The sequence below is a fragment of the Gavia stellata genome, chromosome 27, assembly GCF_030936135.1.
Source record: "Gavia stellata isolate bGavSte3 chromosome 27, bGavSte3.hap2, whole genome shotgun sequence".
Lineage (NCBI taxonomy): Eukaryota > Metazoa > Chordata > Aves > Gaviiformes > Gaviidae > Gavia > Gavia stellata.
Genome location: NC_082620.1, coordinates 7,036,492 through 7,054,944, shown reverse-complemented (window position 1 = coordinate 7,054,944; position 18,453 = coordinate 7,036,492). Strand labels below are relative to the sequence as shown.

At 43.0% G+C, this 18,453-nt stretch overlaps 1 protein-coding gene across 2 annotated transcripts in view; it reads right to left on the bottom strand.

The window, feature by feature from the left end:
* MIB2 (MIB E3 ubiquitin protein ligase 2) overlaps window positions 1-18,453 on the bottom strand; it is a 51,548-nt gene that overhangs the window by 8,892 nt on the left and 24,203 nt on the right. Inside the window, exons 4-14 of one of the 2 annotated variants that reach the window (XM_059829946.1) lie at window positions 15,516-15,622; window positions 11,996-12,190; window positions 10,549-10,691; window positions 8,464-8,571; window positions 7,123-7,227; window positions 6,217-6,379; window positions 5,077-5,210; window positions 2,957-3,105; window positions 2,152-2,308; window positions 1,292-1,446; window positions 548-674 (exon numbers count right to left, since the gene is read on the bottom strand). In XM_059829946.1, coding sequence (XP_059685929.1) covers window positions 548-674; window positions 1,292-1,446; window positions 2,152-2,308; window positions 2,957-3,105; window positions 5,077-5,210; window positions 6,217-6,379; window positions 7,123-7,227; window positions 8,464-8,571; window positions 10,549-10,691; window positions 11,996-12,190; window positions 15,516-15,622 — 1,543 coding nt within the window. The remainder of the gene's footprint in view (window positions 1-547; window positions 675-1,291; window positions 1,447-2,151; window positions 2,309-2,956; window positions 3,106-5,076; window positions 5,211-6,216; window positions 6,380-7,122; window positions 7,228-8,463; window positions 8,572-10,548; window positions 10,692-11,995; window positions 12,191-15,515; window positions 15,623-18,453) is intronic. The other variant, XM_059829947.1, reaches the window with a different exon arrangement.

Here is an 18,453-nt window from a genome sequence, read left to right as displayed (position 1 = left end):
GACTGAAGGAAGTTAAATAACCTGGAGTAAACATGTCAAAATATTTTGTTCTTCATTCAAATGAAATATGTGCCTTCAGATATTCCTTCATGAAAATGAAGAGTGAGAAACCCACCATAGAACAACCAGTAGCTGGGGAACTTCAGTGTACACCTGGAGTGAGGGAAACTGAGCTCTGACCCGTACCTATGAGATAGGGAAGGTTCTGAACACAGATCTACACACTCCTTTATCAGCAGGTTACCAGCTATTCTGAAGTCTTTTCCCTTCATACCCATAACTTCACTGAACATTTCCCAGCAAGCTCCAGTTCCAACACACTTTGTTCTAGTCTGCAAGATACCCTTCTCCTCTACTGCCAAAGGAAAATACCCCCAGGAATGCCAACCCCTGTTCTTCAAAGTCTGGCAAACAATGCCAGTTCTTCAAAGAGACAAAGACATTCCTGTGAGTCCCAGCATTAACTCAATATGGTTAGGAAATGTGGGGGTTTGGGAGTGGGACAGATGGGAGTTTTTGTTGGTGGTGAGTTTGTTTCATTTCTTACCTCTTTGATGAGAATTTCTGCCACTTCTTTGTGATTATTGAGAGCAGCAAGGTGCAGGGCAGTGAAGCCATCTTCCTTTTTGGAGTCAACCAGCTGCCGAGCTCTTGCTAGAATCTTCTTTATGGCTCTAGAGTGTTGAAGGTTAACAGAAATGGAAGAGTTACTTTACCAGGAAGGAAAACAATGCAGAAAACACAGGCCTGCCGCTTCTGCTCAGTGGTTATGAATGTTCATGTTTTAATAGGCAGCACCATGAGCCGGCACCTGCGATGCAGAGCACTCCCTCTATCTCACAGATTGAATGACAAGAATAAAACAAAAGCCCTCAGTTATCATTTAATAAAGTAGGGTAAACTCACACTGCTATGAAAATAATGAGCAGATTTATCCTTGGAAGAATTCCACACCCTCTCAGTTAGATGCAGTCTTTTCAAGTACTGTTTACTACAGACCTTCTCCTGTCCTTCCATGTGTGAACCCAAACATCTAAGGAGACTATCCAGAAGCAGACAGATTTCCTAGCCAAGCTACAGAGGTATGAGAAAGGTGGGATGGGGAGCAGTTTCCTGTGAATGCATGAAGGAGGGCAACAGCTATACCTAGCCATATCTAAACCCAAGAAATGTATAACCAACCATTTCCTGCCTAGCTATCTAGAACTACATCTGCTACCTTCTTACTGTTAAGACAGCAAGCACGAGTTAACATTCGTAAAAGCAGTAAAAATGAAAAAAGGTCACTTACAGCTTGTTGCCTTTCAGAGCAGAATAGTGGAGCAGGTTGAAGCCTTGACAATTTTGGACAGTGAAGTCTATGTTGGGTACTTCAGTGAGAATCTCAATAACGACTTTGTAATCTGAAGCGACAGCATAATGCAGGGGGGTGTCTCCCTGGGAATTCTATACAAGGATACCAAAGCAGAATACAGGTTACCTACCGCAGAGTGTCAAATGAAACAGCTCACCCTGAGGGACAGTTCAAGACAAGAAGATTCATCATGTCACCAGGTCACATCAACTCCAGGCCAAACACCACTGGCATCCATAGCAGTTTCATAGTCTTTGTGAAATTGTTTCCCCAGGGCTTGAAACCAGCTGCTGAGCAGACAGGTGCTAACATTCCTAACTAGCTTTGAGAGACTGACCCAGCACAGTGCAGCCCCAACATCATGCAAGCACACCCTAAAAATGGGCTGGGTCCAATTCACTGTCACTGCCCTTCAAGTTCCTAAATGCCAGTCTTAAAAATGTCACCACTCCTTATTGCTGGGAACAGGAGTGTCTCAAGAACGCACATTAGCAGCAAGTCAGCTCTCACTGGAAGCCCAAGTCAGCACAGCAGAGAGAGTGCTACTGGATAGAGCTGAGCAGACTCACAATGATGAAGGGGCAGACCCAAACCTGGAATTTCAGACTACCGAAGTTAGAGGAATACTTCCTCAGTGCAATGCACAGTAGCACATTTTAAAAGAATGACCTTCAAATTCTACAAAGCAACAAATGGTGTAAGACATAAAGAAGCACCTCCCCAGCTCAAAAAAACAACAAAAAAACCCTCAAACACACACACCCCCTGCCCCAAATCCCACAAAACCCGAAACTTACTGGCAGGTTGACATCACAGTTGAGCTCACAGAGGGTCCGCACCACCTCTGTGAATCCCTGACTGACAGCAACATACAATGCTGTGCGCTTTGCATTGTTTAACAGGTCTGCACTGGCTCCTTTACCAATAAGCACACGGGCAACCTCAGCTTGGTTTCTGATTTAAAAGCAAGGAGTAAGACAGATTAGATTCAATCCTACACAGACAGTAAAATCTTCCTCCATGCAAGGCAACAGAACTTCTTGGGTTTTGTACCCTCTCAACCTCATCCCACCTCCTCTTAGTATTAAAAAAAGCCAAACAAAAACACAAAACCAAACACACCAAAACCTTCCTAATTTATACTCTAGAATCTGCTCTCTCTTTGCTTTAAATCAACAAGAATCTCCTGCTCTTAACGATGAATTCTTCCCTGGTAACTGACAACGTAATTCAACCTTTCATCTTGCTCTGGAAAACACATGCACTTACAGAAACCAACCAACCAAACAAATCCCAACCAATCACACCACCACCCCATGCCCCTGAAAAAAATCTGATCACCAAAACCTCCTTATCACTTGTTCTGAGTCTCCCCCAAAATTTCTAGCATGGAAACTGACCTGTGGAGGTTAAATTAGTGCACTAAGAAACCCACCTGTGGCCCTGAAACTCAAAGGCCAATTGCTAACATAAGGTAAAATCAGAGAGAAGCCTCCGTCAGCCCCACACCCTTTACACAGACTGCCCGTTTATATCTAGAAATGTCCTTTTGCAGCCCCTTTAGGTCTTGTATCAGAGATAGCAAGAAGAAAGATATCCTACCCAAAAGCTGCGTAGTGCAGTGCCGTATCCCCCTCTTCATCCCTTAGATTGACCGCGGCATGTGCCTGCAGCAAAATCTTCACAACATCCAGATGCCCCTGATAAGAGGCAATCTGCAGGGCAGTTCTGCCCTGGTTCTTTGCATCGACCTACAGGAAGGGCAGAGACAGCAAACAGCTTAATTAGGAAAGACCTTGCCTTGTATTCAGGCCTTAGCTCTGTTCTAGAGCAGGCCCAGCACGATGGAAGTCACTAGCTGCAGAACACTTGCAGGCTCAGAAATGCTAATCAGAATCCGTGCCCCGTTGGCTCCACTTTACGTACATCAACTACAAGGCTGACCTTGTCCCAGAATATTTCTAAAGGGGAAGGGGACAGCACATTTAGTCAAGAAGGGAGAAGCGAGTGAACAGAGCTGGAAGCCAGGACTCTAATTGCAGTTCTGATGCCAAATCCCTCTATGCCTGCAAGCAGAATACTTCTTGACATCTCTGCCAACAATTCCTTTCCCAACAGGGAAACGTGTGAGGAGATCAAGTTAGCTTTGCATAAGGCTTTGAAGATGCCAAGTCCCCATTGTTCTATGTTATTCCAGGTACTTTACTGGGCACAATGGCTGGAGGGTATATCGGCAGTGTTGAAGAGCTGCAATGAGATTTTTTGAGAATTAAAGAGACTGAAGAACAAAGAGAGGCTGTATGAAAGGCAAGAAAAAAAATGGACAAGAAGCTACTGAAACCAGTGGGAGGCTAAGGAGAAGAGATGAAGGAGCCAGCAAAACCTCAGCAGACTGGCAAAGAGAACAGAAGGTTTTTTTCCCCTGCAGCTGGTTCTATGCAGCAGTCAGGAGAGCAGGACAAGCGAGACTTCCCTTGAGTCACTCAAAATGATGGGTGAGTCATTCAGGCAAAGAGGCATTAGAGGCCACTGTGTTATTCTGCCATTTACACAAGACAGACAGTGCTGATAAGCTGGAAAAGCCTTGGCAAGCAATTCCAACTTGCACTACTAAGTGAGCCTCAAATCCAACCTCCTCTTGCTGTATATTACACTCTAATAGAAATAACTAATTTATTAATATTAGAATAGAAATAGAATATAGAATAGAAATAGAAATCTAGTAAAAATAACTAATAACGTAATGGATTCCTGACTCTTGGCACTTTCTTATCTGGGATAAATTCGACAATTGCAGGTGTTTGTCTATTCCTCCCAACCCCAGAGGCCCCGTTATCTTTGTAAATAAAGAACTATAATAAATACCAGACAACTAACCCCTAAATCAGCTTCACAGGGGTTCCTTCAGAATTGATCCTAGTTTTCCTGGTTCACAACATCCAGCTGCTCCATCCAGCCACGCAGACATAGCCTCAACAAAACTTACGTTTTGTTACCAATGGTTTCCAAGGACACTGCTGAAATACTTTGCTCTCTGGTTCTCCTTTTTTAACCTGTGTATAAACCTTGTACCGCTCACCGAAGGAGCTTGAACCTTCAAAGAGGCAGCTTGAAAGAGCAGTGATTTGAATAGATGTGATCCTAACAGTTTGGCACTCTGCAAGCACATAAATTGTTCAGCAACAAGGCAAGCCCAGTTCTCTGCTCCAGTCAGATGTGAGATAAGACACTGCACAGACATGCACAGCATCAGGATCTGGGCACCCTTTCACTTTCCTGATTCCAACAATACCATTTTGCAAGGCCATCTAAGGGCAGACAGATTCAACCAGACACAACCCGTGGCTTTCTTTTCAAACACAGGCTACATACTTGGACATCTTACTACTGTTTTCATATAGATAAATGCATCTCCCCCTAATTCTAGAGGTGCCGTGTCCATACAGGAAACTTGGTAAAAGCCAGCTTTGGAAATGTGCTGTAAGGACTTAATTCCAGTTCAGATTTAATGCCACAAACTGGAGCCATAAAATATGCACATTTAACATACAAGTTTAATCCTAAGTTGCAGCAAAATAATTTTCCAGCTGTTAGGAGCTAATACTAGGTCTGAAAAATCTATTATTTTTCTCCCATCCTTTTCCCCACTTGACTATAAAATTTTATGACAGTATTTGAAAGAGCAACAAAAAGTAACCATTCAGGATGTCTTCAAAACTTGCCTTGTCTGGGTACTTCTGAAGGAGCTCCCGAACTTTAGCTGCATTGTTGAGTGCTGCACAAATGACCAGGCAGCCGGCATGCTCTGACTCGGTCTTCTGGGACAGCAGTTTCTCCAATATGGTAATCAAAGTACCTGGTAGGAATGAGGAACAGCCACAGGTTAAGAGGGCCAAAGAGCATGTGTGCACATGCGTACAGCTGGCATAGTACAGCTGTATAAGCACAGTATGGGCCTGCTGTACCTCTGATACTTAGTTCACACAAAGAGCTTTACAAATTTGTGGCTTACATGGAACTTTTGCTTTACAAGTCTGATGTTCTGAGAACTCAAAAGACATGAGACCATGCTACAGAAGACCAACACAGAAAAATCACTACTAAAGCAAATAATCTGAAGAGGAATGCATGGTTTTGGAAATGATGCTGTAGGAAGAAATACAGGTCCTTTCAGATGGGCCCTCTAATTACAGACTTTTGAGTACTTGAGAGGACAGAGGTGTTACAGTTCTCCAGACAGAGCAAAGTTAAAAAGATTGGGCTCATATGCAAGTTTTCCCTGAAGTCTAACTTGAGTAAACAGTTTAAGACCCATCTACACAGCAAAACAAAAAAAGCCCGGCAGGTCTGTCCTCTCTCCCACATGATTCTGACATCTACAGGAAATAAGTATGGTGAGGCTACAAAAAAAATTTATGAGCAGATGTGCAAAACAGACAAAATCCTCTCTACGCATCATGTGATCCCAAATTCAGTTTCGGGGTGGACTGGGCAAAATAATCATTGATTTGACAACACTTCCACACCAGGACCTGGGAATATTTCACAAGCATTCAAGAATCAGTATCCTCCTACAGGAAATGCAGCAGGATGGACCAGGAAATTGAGACAGATTAAGGCAGAAGCAAGTACGGAACCTAGGCCAGTGCTAGGACTCAGCATTCCCGAGTCCTAAATTCTGTATTTTCCTGTTAAGGCCAGCTTTGCTTCCCCAGTAAGGCACAGCTTGGCTTTGGAGCTCTGACCAGGGAAGAACAGGCAGCTGGAGTTTAACACCGTCCAAAGAGTGTTGCTGTTGTTACACCAGGGCAACCATTTCACAATCCCCCACAGATCAGGTATCTCTGTTCTCACTATCTCACTTTTTGATTCCTTTGCATTCTCCGTCGTCATGAGGTTTGCTTCCTCATCTCTCTGATAGGCTGTCAGGCAAGCTGGGTTAAATGTCCAGGACTGCCCTCCAACCGACACTCGTAAATCTCCATCCCCATAGACTTTGATCACTTTGCCAATGTGCCCCAGGGTCTGCAATGGAAAGAGAGAAATGGTTTTTAAAAGGTAAGCTGCAGCATGCCTTTGCATCTCAGAACCAATGCAATGCTTCTAGGAGTGGTTTCGCAGGCGGCACTCCTGCTGTGTGAAAAGAAGCTCCGAACAGTGACACACTCGCAGACAACTCCCACTTCAAGGACACCAGAGGGTTCTCAGCAGTTTCTCGATTACTGGTTTTACATAAGGAGGGTTTCCCAGACACACTACAAACGTCTGGAGAGGAGGGTGGTGAAACAACAAAACATGGTCTGAAGAACTCTGAGAGAACTGGTAGAATTTGTACTAGGAAAGGTTTCCTCTGTGCATTTAATTGCTCCTGGAGGACACCTGTATTCTGCTTTTTAGCCATACTGGTCCCATCAGACCATTTTTCCACTTGGACACTTTCCTGCCTCGTTCCAGAGAATTAGGAAGGGCATAAGAGGACTTGTTTACTTTGGTTAGTGAAACCTCTCATCTGACTTACTGGCAGCCAAATCCTTTGTCAGATTCCCCATCTACCCACTTTGCTTTGGGTGCTGCAATAGGATTGTATTACCGATAGCCAATAGCACTAGGCAACATTTATTTTGCAAGGCCCCAGCAGTCCCAGAAAGGTCTGTGCACTCACTGACCAGCAGGAATACTGGAGGGCAATGCAAGCCCAGTCACTATTACTAATTGCTTGGGAAAACTCGGGAAGTTACTGGACTGTCCTGGAACTGGCGCGCACTCACAGGTGCCATTTCATCTGTCCACTCCCCATGACCAGGTTGGAATCGCTTCACTGTTTCCATATCATCTATCACCCGGACAACATCACCAACCCAAAAGGTGTTGAGCTACAAGAAAAAGAAAGTCATAAGCTTTTGGGGGACGAAGCCAGAAAAAAAATCAGCGATCAGCCCCTCCACCCCAACCCCACCCTCAGAAAACCCAACCAAACAAGAAGCCCACTGACTCAAAAACCAAGGCATTACAAAACATAAGTACAACTACCAAGAAATCTGTAATCCCTGCACTGCAAAATAAACATAGTCCAAGGGCTGGGGTATTTCTGTTTTAAGCCAAGTGCACATTTAAGTAGGGAAATAATTTGGGACAGAACATTTTTCTTCTTTTCTTTCCTCTTCAAACCATTTATAATTAATACCAGTATAAAGTACATAAGGAACTTTCCTTGGTCCATCTCCTCACTATACCTGACTTGGCACTGGAGATTTTAATTCACTTTAATAAGGAAGTTAAATCTGTTTGTTATTTAAAACAGAAAAGGGAAACCAGAGTTTATCTGTACTGGTAATTTGCCAGATGCTCCCTTTGCTCACTGAGCTAAGAAGGGAGCACTGTCAAAACACACTTTTCAAAGCAGACTAATTCTGTGCAAAATAGCCTGATGCTGCATTTTCCATTGGTATTGGAGTTTTTAGCATTATGACCTTGTTCAGGTCTTTCAGAATTTTGTAGTCTTCCAGCAGCTCCTTCTATACCTATTAGCCCTGTTTCTAATCATCCACATTTCAAGTCCTCAAACCTCTGGGGAAGGCCAGAGCTATGAGCTTTAGAAATGCAGACACAAAATTAAAAGAGCTGGATTAAAGACTCAGGTCATCCAGAAGAATCAAAGAGAAGCAAGACAAAGAAAGATGCAAAAAGGAGAATAACATGAAGACACAAGAACAAGGAAAAAAAAAAAAAAGAAAATGATGTGAAAGAAGGTTCATCACAGATGAAAGGTAGCTGCAGAAGGATGAGCTACTGTAGGTCTACTGTTACCACTCTTATCAAAGAAGCTGAAATTAAGAAATGAAATTTACCTTAAGAACTTACAACATTTGAAATACCAAGGTTCATAAAACTGGACACAGCCTAGTAGCCCAACTCCCACTGTCTGCAACCATCTGTCTTAGCTCTGATGGCTTGCAAGGTAATTCTGCCTAGAACTACTGGTTTTAGAATAGCAGTATATTTCTTTGGCACTTTCTTGAGACACATTGTGTCCTAACACAGCAGGCTAAATTGACAGCCATTCCCTGCAGCGTTTCTAGTTCTGGCCGAGCTCACCTATCAGCACCTACCTTAGTCAGAGCTCCAGGATGGAAAGTCCAGCGGGTTTCACTGTTGAATTGGACCCTCACGTCCCCTCTGTCCGTGATTCTGTGCACAGTCCCTGTCTGGCCAATGAACTTTTGACAGGGGGGAAAAAAAAAGTAGGGGAAACCCCCTAAATAAATCACATTGCTTAATAGTTGGGAAAACAGGCATCCAAGGCATAGATGGCTAAATTACCCACCACTTCCCATTTACAGACTAACAGTGCTCCCAAACCTGCTTTAAATGAGATGCAGTCACTGTTTTTCTGCAAAAGGAGCGAAAGGCTGCTTAAGAAGCTCCTCTAAAGTAGCGGCATATTGGGGGAGGAGGGTGATAGGAATACAAAGTGTGAAATTCCTTGAAAATGCAGCACAAATTGTCCTCCTCTTTCCAAATGACAAAGGTGGGCAGAGATTACAACATTGTTCTGCAGTATAATACCAGCAAGGCATGCTCTGAGAGAAAAAAAACCCCACAACCAGGCGTGGTAGAGGAGACTACAGAAAACAAAGTATAGTTGTGTAGTGCAGTATTCTGTATCTGTTGATTCTGGCAGGTCCTGAGCAGCTGATAGCTTTAAAGGAGACAAAAATTACCGATTTCTGAGACGACAGGAAGTTACCGTTTCTCTGTTGAATATCCCTCCCTACCCCTGCATTCACCAACAACAGGAATTCAGGAGTGCGGAGGTTTAACAGCCTAGAAGACTATGTTAGCTACACAGCAACATTCAAAAACTATAGCTTTGGGGCTGAAGGCCTTAGCTGGAATAAAAAAACCTCATGGCTCCACTGACAGCCTTCTTAAAGTTCATGCCAGAAGACGGTAAGTCCCTGCCTGCCAGGCTAAAAAAAGAGACCGATGCTCAGTTAATAGATTTCCACATTGAAACTGAAATGACGTAGTTTGCCTTGACATTTTAAAGTCTGATTTCAAAAGACCACTCACCTACAGGGCAGGCTGGGCTAGGATACATATAAAATGTGTCTTTATAATTTTATAGCAGTGCTTCATATACCAAGGCTTCAGACAGCTGTCTCGGAATCAGACCTGCAGATTATTCAGCTTACTGACTTGGGTGTAGCAGGCATTCGGGTCACTTGTGGCTATACACTTCCCTCCCTCTCCAAAAAGCCATTTTTATACAAGTTACTAACACAGGCTCAGAGACAGGTCTTATTACTGTAATGGTGAGTATCAAAATGTGATTTTGTCTTGCAGTAAATCTACTGCACAACAGCAGTACTGCCCTCTTCAATACATGAAGGTAATTTAATCTATTTTGGGCAATATCTGCAGACTATTAAAAGCCAAGAAAGTTGACTTAAAGAGAAACAAAAAGCACAGACCTTTTAATTTAAATGCCAAATTTATTCATTTAGCTGTTATCGTTTCATCTGAACATAAGCCCACACCAAATGTTCACAACCCCCTAGAGACTTGCTTCCATGATGGCCCCCTGAGATGCCATACTACAGTAATAGGTGTCATTACTATCTTTACTTCCTCTATTATCTGAGGTTTTTTTAGACAACAGACTGATAGCTCTTCAAACTAAAGACAAGACAACAGGCTAAGCTCCAAGAACATCATATGGGCTGAGAAATTTTAGCCCTGGCCAGGGATAGAGCCCACTGTTGACAAAACACATAACTTTCATTAGTAGTAATGCACACTACAAAAGAAGCCAAACAGGGAATGGATCCAGAGCTCCAAGGAAAAGATCCACAGCTCATTTAAAGACAAACAAACCTGCTATTAGTTTTTCGCACTGGCTTCCAAGACTTTTGAGCAACTCTTTTGACCCATTGTAGACTCTTAGAAATTATGCAGGGCTCCACAAGGCAATTCTTATACAACACAGGTTATCCGAGTCGAAAAAAATAAATCTCACCCCAGTGTCCTATCACTAAAGAATTTGTATTTGTGATTCAGTCAATACAATATAAATATAGAAGGTAACATGTTACACAAAGATGTTCTGGAAACTTCCTAGCCAGTGCCTACTTAGGTGGTCTGAAATAGTGACTGATACATTACCGAGAGAATAGGAGCAAGCAGACGCTTACCTCAGCCATTTTAGGATTCCAGCCACCATGGCCCTCCTGCATCTCCCGCAAGATGTCAATGTCCAGCAGGCATTTCACTTTGTCCCCATGCTGGAATGGATGCCTGTCTGTGCTTTCTTTCCTCTGCAGTTCAGCTGGTTTTCCTAAAAAGAATGACACCACCCACATATGTGCAGGATGCAATAATACGCTTTGTGTCTCATTTGGCTTTGTAACAAGGGTTGCAAATCAACATAGGCTTAATTGGGGCAGAATGGTGTAAAACCCTTTTTCTATTGTGGAGTATGGCCTACACACTCTATGGGGCAGCACTATGCAGAGAGATCAAGAGCATGTAGCTCTAACTGGATATTGACATGGGTTAAATGTGAGGTAGTTTTAACAAGACACAATTTTGTCCCTTCCCAGAGAGGGAAATGCCTTTGAATGATGCCTCTCACGTCATGTCAGGCATCAGTAGCAGTTCTTAGCAATTCAGTCACCCACAACTGTTCTTCAGCAGACACACCCACACAGTACTCAGAATAAGTTTTCTTCCATAGGCAGCCACATAGCTTGCTTTGTGGAGTGCTTCACCCTCCCAGCCTTCCTGTGTAGTGAGAGGCCGTACCCCTGGAAATAAGCTCCCCATCCAACCCTTCCCTTCCCTCATGCTCTTGCCAAGCTGCTCAGGGAGAGAAAAGAATGAGAAAGACATGATTCTGCTGCTGCAAACTCAAGAACTCTGTTTTCCTTCAGGGGAGCAAAAGATGGCCCCTGCACCTCATTAAAAAAAATACAACTAAATTAAACCTTAGTAAAAAATGCCACAAATCCAAAACCACAAGTAGCTTCCTTTGTTTCATTAGAGTTAAGAGGAAAGGTGGATTGGATTGCAGTAAGTTACCAATATAGACATCACCTTTTCCCACAATTTTTCCTATCTCCCTTCCAGGCAAGTATCTGGCAGCTCCATTCTCAGAAATCTCCACTTTGTCACATTCCCCTTCAACACAGTTTTCGGTCCACCAGAACAATAATATTTGTTCTCTAAAAGCACAGTGAACACCAGTTGGACCACTGCTTGCCTAAAGAATGAAAAACTTCCGATTAACAAAACTGACACTGGCTTGAAGTCTCTGCTGACAGATGCAGGCACTCCCAAGGGAGTTTCATGCATCTGCAGCAGCAAGAAGTTGCCTTGGCAGAAGATCCCTCCTTGGGATACAGCTGTGGGCATCTGAAGGTCTTACACAATCTTACCACTGAAAGGCCAAACTACTTTACTAACCGCTCTGAAATAAAGCAATATGTTCACACACAGACTACTTTGTTTAAATGGTACACATTACATGGGAACTTTATAAAACCACCTGCTGATTTTCTGTCTTCCAAGCAAAATGGCTTTAGTGTCAGGAAGTGGCTCTGTGAATCAGAATTTCTCAACAGAAGACTTGTCTCTACACACCTAATTTTGGGAGATGCTCTTTGTAGTAAAAGCCACCAGATGCCTCCACAGTACATTTCAGGTCCACTTTTCCCTTGTGTCCAACTCTGTAGACATTTGTGGTACCATCAGACCATGTGACGCTGGCCACACTGCGTCCGGTCTCTACATCCCAGCCACGAATATCAACCACACGTCCAGTTTTACCTTCACCACCTGATGGAAAAAGAGGAGAAAAAAAGTGTCCAGCTTGCATTTTCACTGAGAGCAATATACAGAAACTCACCCGACACTCGGACGTTTACTGGGATATAATTTAATGACATTTGTATCTTAACTAAGTAAAAAATAAGGAAAAAACTTGTCAGCTCTCCAACTGTTCACCACAGAGGAGTAGGCACAGAGCCAAAAGTCTATAGATGGGGCAGACAAAATTCTGACAGAGAGGTTGCCGCCAGGATGGATTTCTGTTTGGCCCTATCGTAGGCCAGCTTTACACGTTGAACAGAAGCACACAGGTCTGCTTCACTGACAGCATACTGCTGCCTGAAGCAGTGCCCTCCAGTCAAGTGTTCTTCATATACATGAAAGAAGGAAATCACACAAAAAAAAAATTATTCAGCAGCTCATACAACTTCCTTACAGCTTGTATGATTCACTTTGATCTGCAGAAAGCACAAGAGACCTCAGTCACCTTTTTTAATTAGGGAAATTAAACCACGAGACAACTCAGTTTGACCAACTGGAAGAGAATCTCTGCATTAAACTCACTGAAAGCCAGCCAGCCATTTACTTTGGAACACAAATATGGAAAAGCTGAATTCTGTGTAGAAGCAGCCATTCCTCCTGGTGTACAGAAACACTGCCTAGCGAGGCAACGCACAGCGTCACGGCACCACGCTGTGGCAAGATAAAAACACAGCAGCGTTGTAAAATCCACCCAAGATCTTTAATCTCTCCCCAACACTGGCCAGGTGGAGGAACATCAACTAAAGTTTGTTCTGGTACTTCTCTTCACCTGCCCAAGCAAGCAGGAGTACTACTGAAACAATGCAGAACAGGAGGGTATATTTATGAGAAGGTAAATCTGGCTGGGCACATGGGACGTACTCTCATCCAAGAGACCACAGTCTATCAACACCAAACCTAGTGACAGCAGTCAGAATTTGCAGATTCCCTACGTCACCCTGCCGCCAAGTCACTGTGTCTAGTGCTTTCCCAAACGGGGACAGCAACATCTGTCTGTCTCACCAGGGAAGACAGTGAGCTTCTAATTGCCTGCAGTGTCTTGGAATTTAACAGCTTAAAGGAGTTAACTTCCTCATCTAACTGCATATCTATCTAAAAAGCATAATACAGACAAACCAGTGGGCTTTATTGTCAGTTCTATCAATAACAAGAACACACCTTTAGAGAGCTAGTCTAAGAATCAGAAAGTCCCAATATCTCTTGATTTTTACTGGAAGAAAAATACTTTTTAAATCCTATCTGCCTTTAAAATGTCTCCCTAGAAATGGCAGGTGGGATCCCAGTTCTGTACACAATTCACGCTGCAGCCTGTTGCCAGACCAGCACTCCAGATATCCACCCACATGAGTATTATTCACAAAAATACAATTTAAGTTACCAAAAGCACTTCTGTGATGTAACCTGCACAGCTGTGCCTAAAAGCGCCTTCCAGGTTAGAACCCAGATCCTAGCAATAGGGCAGCTAACAGTAATTTTAATCTTCCTTTCTGCAGATAACCACCACCAACTGTCCAGTCCAAAATTAATCAGGATGACAGCTCTCAGAAAAGGAGGTTACATCCAATACGCAGTTACTAACCACGGGAAAGGAGAGCTCCTGGATGGTACCATCTGGATGTTCAAGTATGGGAAAAGAGTGATGTTGCAGCAACACTGTGCTCCTATGACTATATTATTAACACGGACAGGTTGTAGCAGATTGCTGTCCTCTCCCCGCTCTTTCAGTCTGCAAGAAACCTGGTAGGTATCACTGGCCTCGAATTAGTGCTGACAGAAACTTAGCACCAGTGATAAAAAAACTTAATGTTTGCCTCTTGCAGCAGGGATTCAGATTGAACAACAACAAAAAGCATCTCCCCCCTCACCCTGTTCAGATGCTTTTCTCTGAGGAGTGCACTAGCTTCCACTTCCATGGTGTTTGGACTCTGGGTAGTAAGCAAAAATACATATTCAATGAAAAGGTTGAAGTGACTGAAGAGCTGCCAGGGTGCACCCTGACCACAGCAGAGAAAATTTTGCAATCAGTGCTAATTTCTGTAAGGGGCTCAGGCAGCCAGAATACTAAAAAGACACAGGCAAATAAAAGCAAGACCATTCGATCAGATTTCTCAAGTAGCTGCTATTGCCCTTACCAGACACGCAAGACCACATGTTCAATACATAAACTTACCAGAACCCTTTTACAGGGTTTGCAAGGTTATTTACTACCACTACTTATATGTTACCTCCTTCTTCAGTGGAAATAGACTTGATGTGTTAGTGCTACCAGGAAGCTAAGTTCAGAAGAGCAAAAGGCTGCGGATGGGGGCAGCTCCATCAAAGGCAAGGCGGTACTCATTAGAGAGAACTGAGTGGCTGGCCTTACGTGTCTTCAGTCTCAGACATGTAAATGTTCATCTGATCTCAAAAGGACGGATAAGCTGTACTGAGCATAAGCTTCTTTTGCTCTCAGACCCTGCAAGTATCCATGTCCTCCACTGAACCCAGAGCTCCAATAAATGGTGGAGTCAACACTGGAAACCTTTGGACTTACAACTTAATAATTAAGGGAAAAAAGAACCTGTAAACATTACACTGTGTACAAGGCTCTGGAATAGAAACAGGCAGTAAAGTTTCCTTAACCCTCTAGCACTACACAGAAATTGGTATCAGTGAATTAGACACAGTCATGATACCCCAAGCACAGCTCTAGAAAAGGCATTTTTGTCCCTTTGCATTTTCAGCCTGAAGTTACAATTCATACAGAAAGCAGAAACCATTCTCCAGCAACCACAGCAAACAGTTCTTCATTAACGCTCCATGTGAAACTCCTTATAGAACATTTCTCTTCACTGTTCTTAAAAGTGTCCAAATAAGGATATTCCAAAGAACTCCAAAGGAAAGAGGAGTACTGTACACAAAGTCAGACAAACCTTATTCCCACTGTAAACGGAAGCTTTTTCAGGAAAAGATGGGTCTTTATTTTCTTGTAACATGGTGTACATTTATAGTTCTATACCAGATCTTCCAGGAGGGTTCCCATGAGTTTTCACATCTATGAAATAGGAGCAGGAAAACTTCCCTCCCACACCCTGAATGAATGCCTACAATTTATGTCACAGATATGTTTTTAAACAAATGCAAGAAAACAAATAATATTTAATACTCTAAAGAACAGCAACTTGCATCATCTGAACAGCTCCCCTAGAAGTTACTGCTCAGCACATGCATTTTCAACTAGCAATTTGAAAAAACAAACATAAATAAAATAAAATTGAACGGTGTTTTACAGGAAATCTCAAAAGAAGCTTACCATCCTGGTTACCCCACTCCCAGTCAGGGCCACGGACTACTTTAGCCCCCTGGAAAGTCCCTTTTAATGTGATGCGAGTCAAATTCTGTCGAGGACTCACTAGGACTCTGGAAAGACAAAATAAGAGAAAAGAAATTAATTTACTGTTACTATTCACACTTTATAAAGCTCTGTTCCAACCAATGTCTGTCATATGAGGACCAGTGTACCACACTTACATACAGAAAAACATGGCTTGAGTTCTGAAGAGCACGTTAGAAGTGAGAGAAAACAATAAAATAGCTGAACAGGGTCTTTGATCCTAAAAGCTGGTCTCTCCAGGAAGTTCAGAATACTTAGGCACTGTTCCACCGATGGCAGAAAGACAACTAGTGAATAATACACTGGGCTAAAGACGACCCAGGTTTACCTTCAAACATTATCAAAAATTGTGAGATCTATGGTGAGCTTTAAAAAAGTTCTGTGTTGCTCTCAACTGTCGGATGCAGATAATTGGGAATAGAGGCTGCTGTGTGAGCATGAGGAACAGGCACACTGCAGTGACAGTCTGCGGAGACAAATGCCTATCTACACACAAGCAGCAGGACTGTGGTGGGGTCTCTCTCTCATGTTGTTAGACACCAGAATGGCATCTTGCTGACTCAAAAGTGGAACATATAAAAACACAAAGATTCAAAACTATTACATTCACTCACTTGCACACAGTGTGCTTAACCATGAAGGGAAAAATCATCCTTCTTTCAGGACTTCAAGAGTCTTGAGGGAGCTGTGCAGGGCAAAAATAAAATCTAGTAGCTCCAAAGAAGAAAAAATTCCCCATACGCTCCATGAGATGCACAAACCACAAATTATATTAGGGCAAGGCAGCTCACTGAGGGCCAAGTATGATTACTGTGAATGCACGCAAATTAATACTTTTTAACATAACTATTTATCAGCATTCTACAGCATAAAGTACAACATCTGCAAAACAAAGTCATCAAAATCTGGATTTAGCAACTTCACCCCATTGCCTACACAGAGCAGGGGAAGCCATGCTACAAATATTATCACGCAATCCTAAACATCATAGCAGGAGGGCATGTTCGTTTTCATTGCCAGCTGTGCCACTTACAATCCACACGCTTCCCAAAGGAGAACACTCAAGTCCATTAATGGAAGTCTCACACAATTAAAACAGAGCCTCTGAGAGGGGGAAAAATGAGAGGAGTAAGGAGAAGGTTAGTAACCTCTCCAGAAAGTCTGACATCACTTCAGAGGGAGAGTGAAGCTGACTTTCAGCTGCCCTCGTATCCCACCGTTGAGTTGAAAGCAATGCCTACGGACATTACTAGGGTGTACAGGCCATGAAAGCATTAATAGCTCAGGCAGTCTCCTAGCTCAAAGTCATAAGGAGTTCAGCGCATTTCATAACCTAAGCTGCGGGCTGCACAGCCTAGTTCACTTGCTGAATAAAGCAGAGCAGATTAGACCAGCGGTGTTGTGGCTAGACTGTTTCCAGGATATCACAGACCTTTCTACCTGCCCTGCAATCCACATCACAGGCATACACACCAACCCATCTTAAGAAAAAAGAAAAAAAAAAATACCTACGTGATAGTAAACAGGGGGTCTGATGTCCTGTTAAAGCAGCTTCCAATTCCCATAATGTTATAGCAGCGTCTCTGCTGGTTTTGTGCGTGCTGTTCCTAGTCTCTGTTCCCTAGCAGAAAGCTTTCTCATGAGATACCAAGCCACCAAAGTCCTTACGGACCTGTTTGTGTTGCTCGCCCAGGGTACAATCCACTCTTCTAGATGACTGCAGAAGTGCCACAATCCCTACCCGTAACTGCGCACCTCCTCCTGACAGGCTCTTGGCAACTCCCAGACCAGACAGACAGAGCAAACCCAAGTTCAGCAGCCGTTCCGCAGGGGAAGGGGAGGGGAAGCCTACCAGGCATAGGGCTGACCTCAGCATGCTGTATTTATTTTCCATCTAATACCTAGAGAGAGAAGGTGGAGACTCAGAAGGATAAAAAGCTTATGCTTGAACTTACTGTTTACTTATCCACCAAAAGCCTAAGTCTTCTACCTTTCTTAACCTGCTAACAGATCTCCCACCTGTGCTTTACAACCTAATGTGTTTAAAAAGAGGGAGAGATTATTTACACATGTTCTTATAATCATTGGATGTTCGTTATCCAGATTGTAGCTCAACAGGAGGAAGATGAAGATCATTTTTCGAATGGTTGAGGTTTTGTCTGTTTTAAACACTATCAAGGCTGGCAGTTGTTCCAAAAGAGAAGATAATGAAAGGGGGCTAGGAAAAAGCTCAGCTAAAAAGAAACACTGATCAGCATTCATTTTATTGCACTGTGTCATGCACTGTAGACTGGCTTCAAAAACCAGCATGGATTTGTGTACTACATCTGAAACAGCTCAGCTACAGCATGCTATTTTCACTGTATTTCGCTGAATGCTTTTCTAACAATTTATCAAAGATGTCTTAGTCAAGCCCCGAGACAAAGTGATAAAAATATACTTCTCTTCTCCAAACCCTACTCTCACAAGAGAGGGGTTTCAATGCAAAGATTCTCAGTGATAGCAAAATAAAGCACCAACCTAAGCTTAAGCAAGATGTTTAAACAGCAAAATAACCACCATTCATTATATTCCCAGCATAACTTGCCTTTTTGTATAATCATGTAACAGCACTCGTTTCCCATCTCAACAGCTCTCACATTAACCTGTCACTTTCAGTGAAATTTGTGGCTAGAGACCAGGAAAACAAAGCTGACCAGTTCAGAAAGCTGAGCTTCTTTAAAGAAGAAAGAAGTGTAAGAAACTCCATCTCCCATTCTACTTAAATGCTGGAGGCAACCCATCATAACCGCCTTCCTTCCCTGGCCTCACAAAATTTTGACCTTGTCTTGAACCACACTGCTGAGCAGCAGCACCA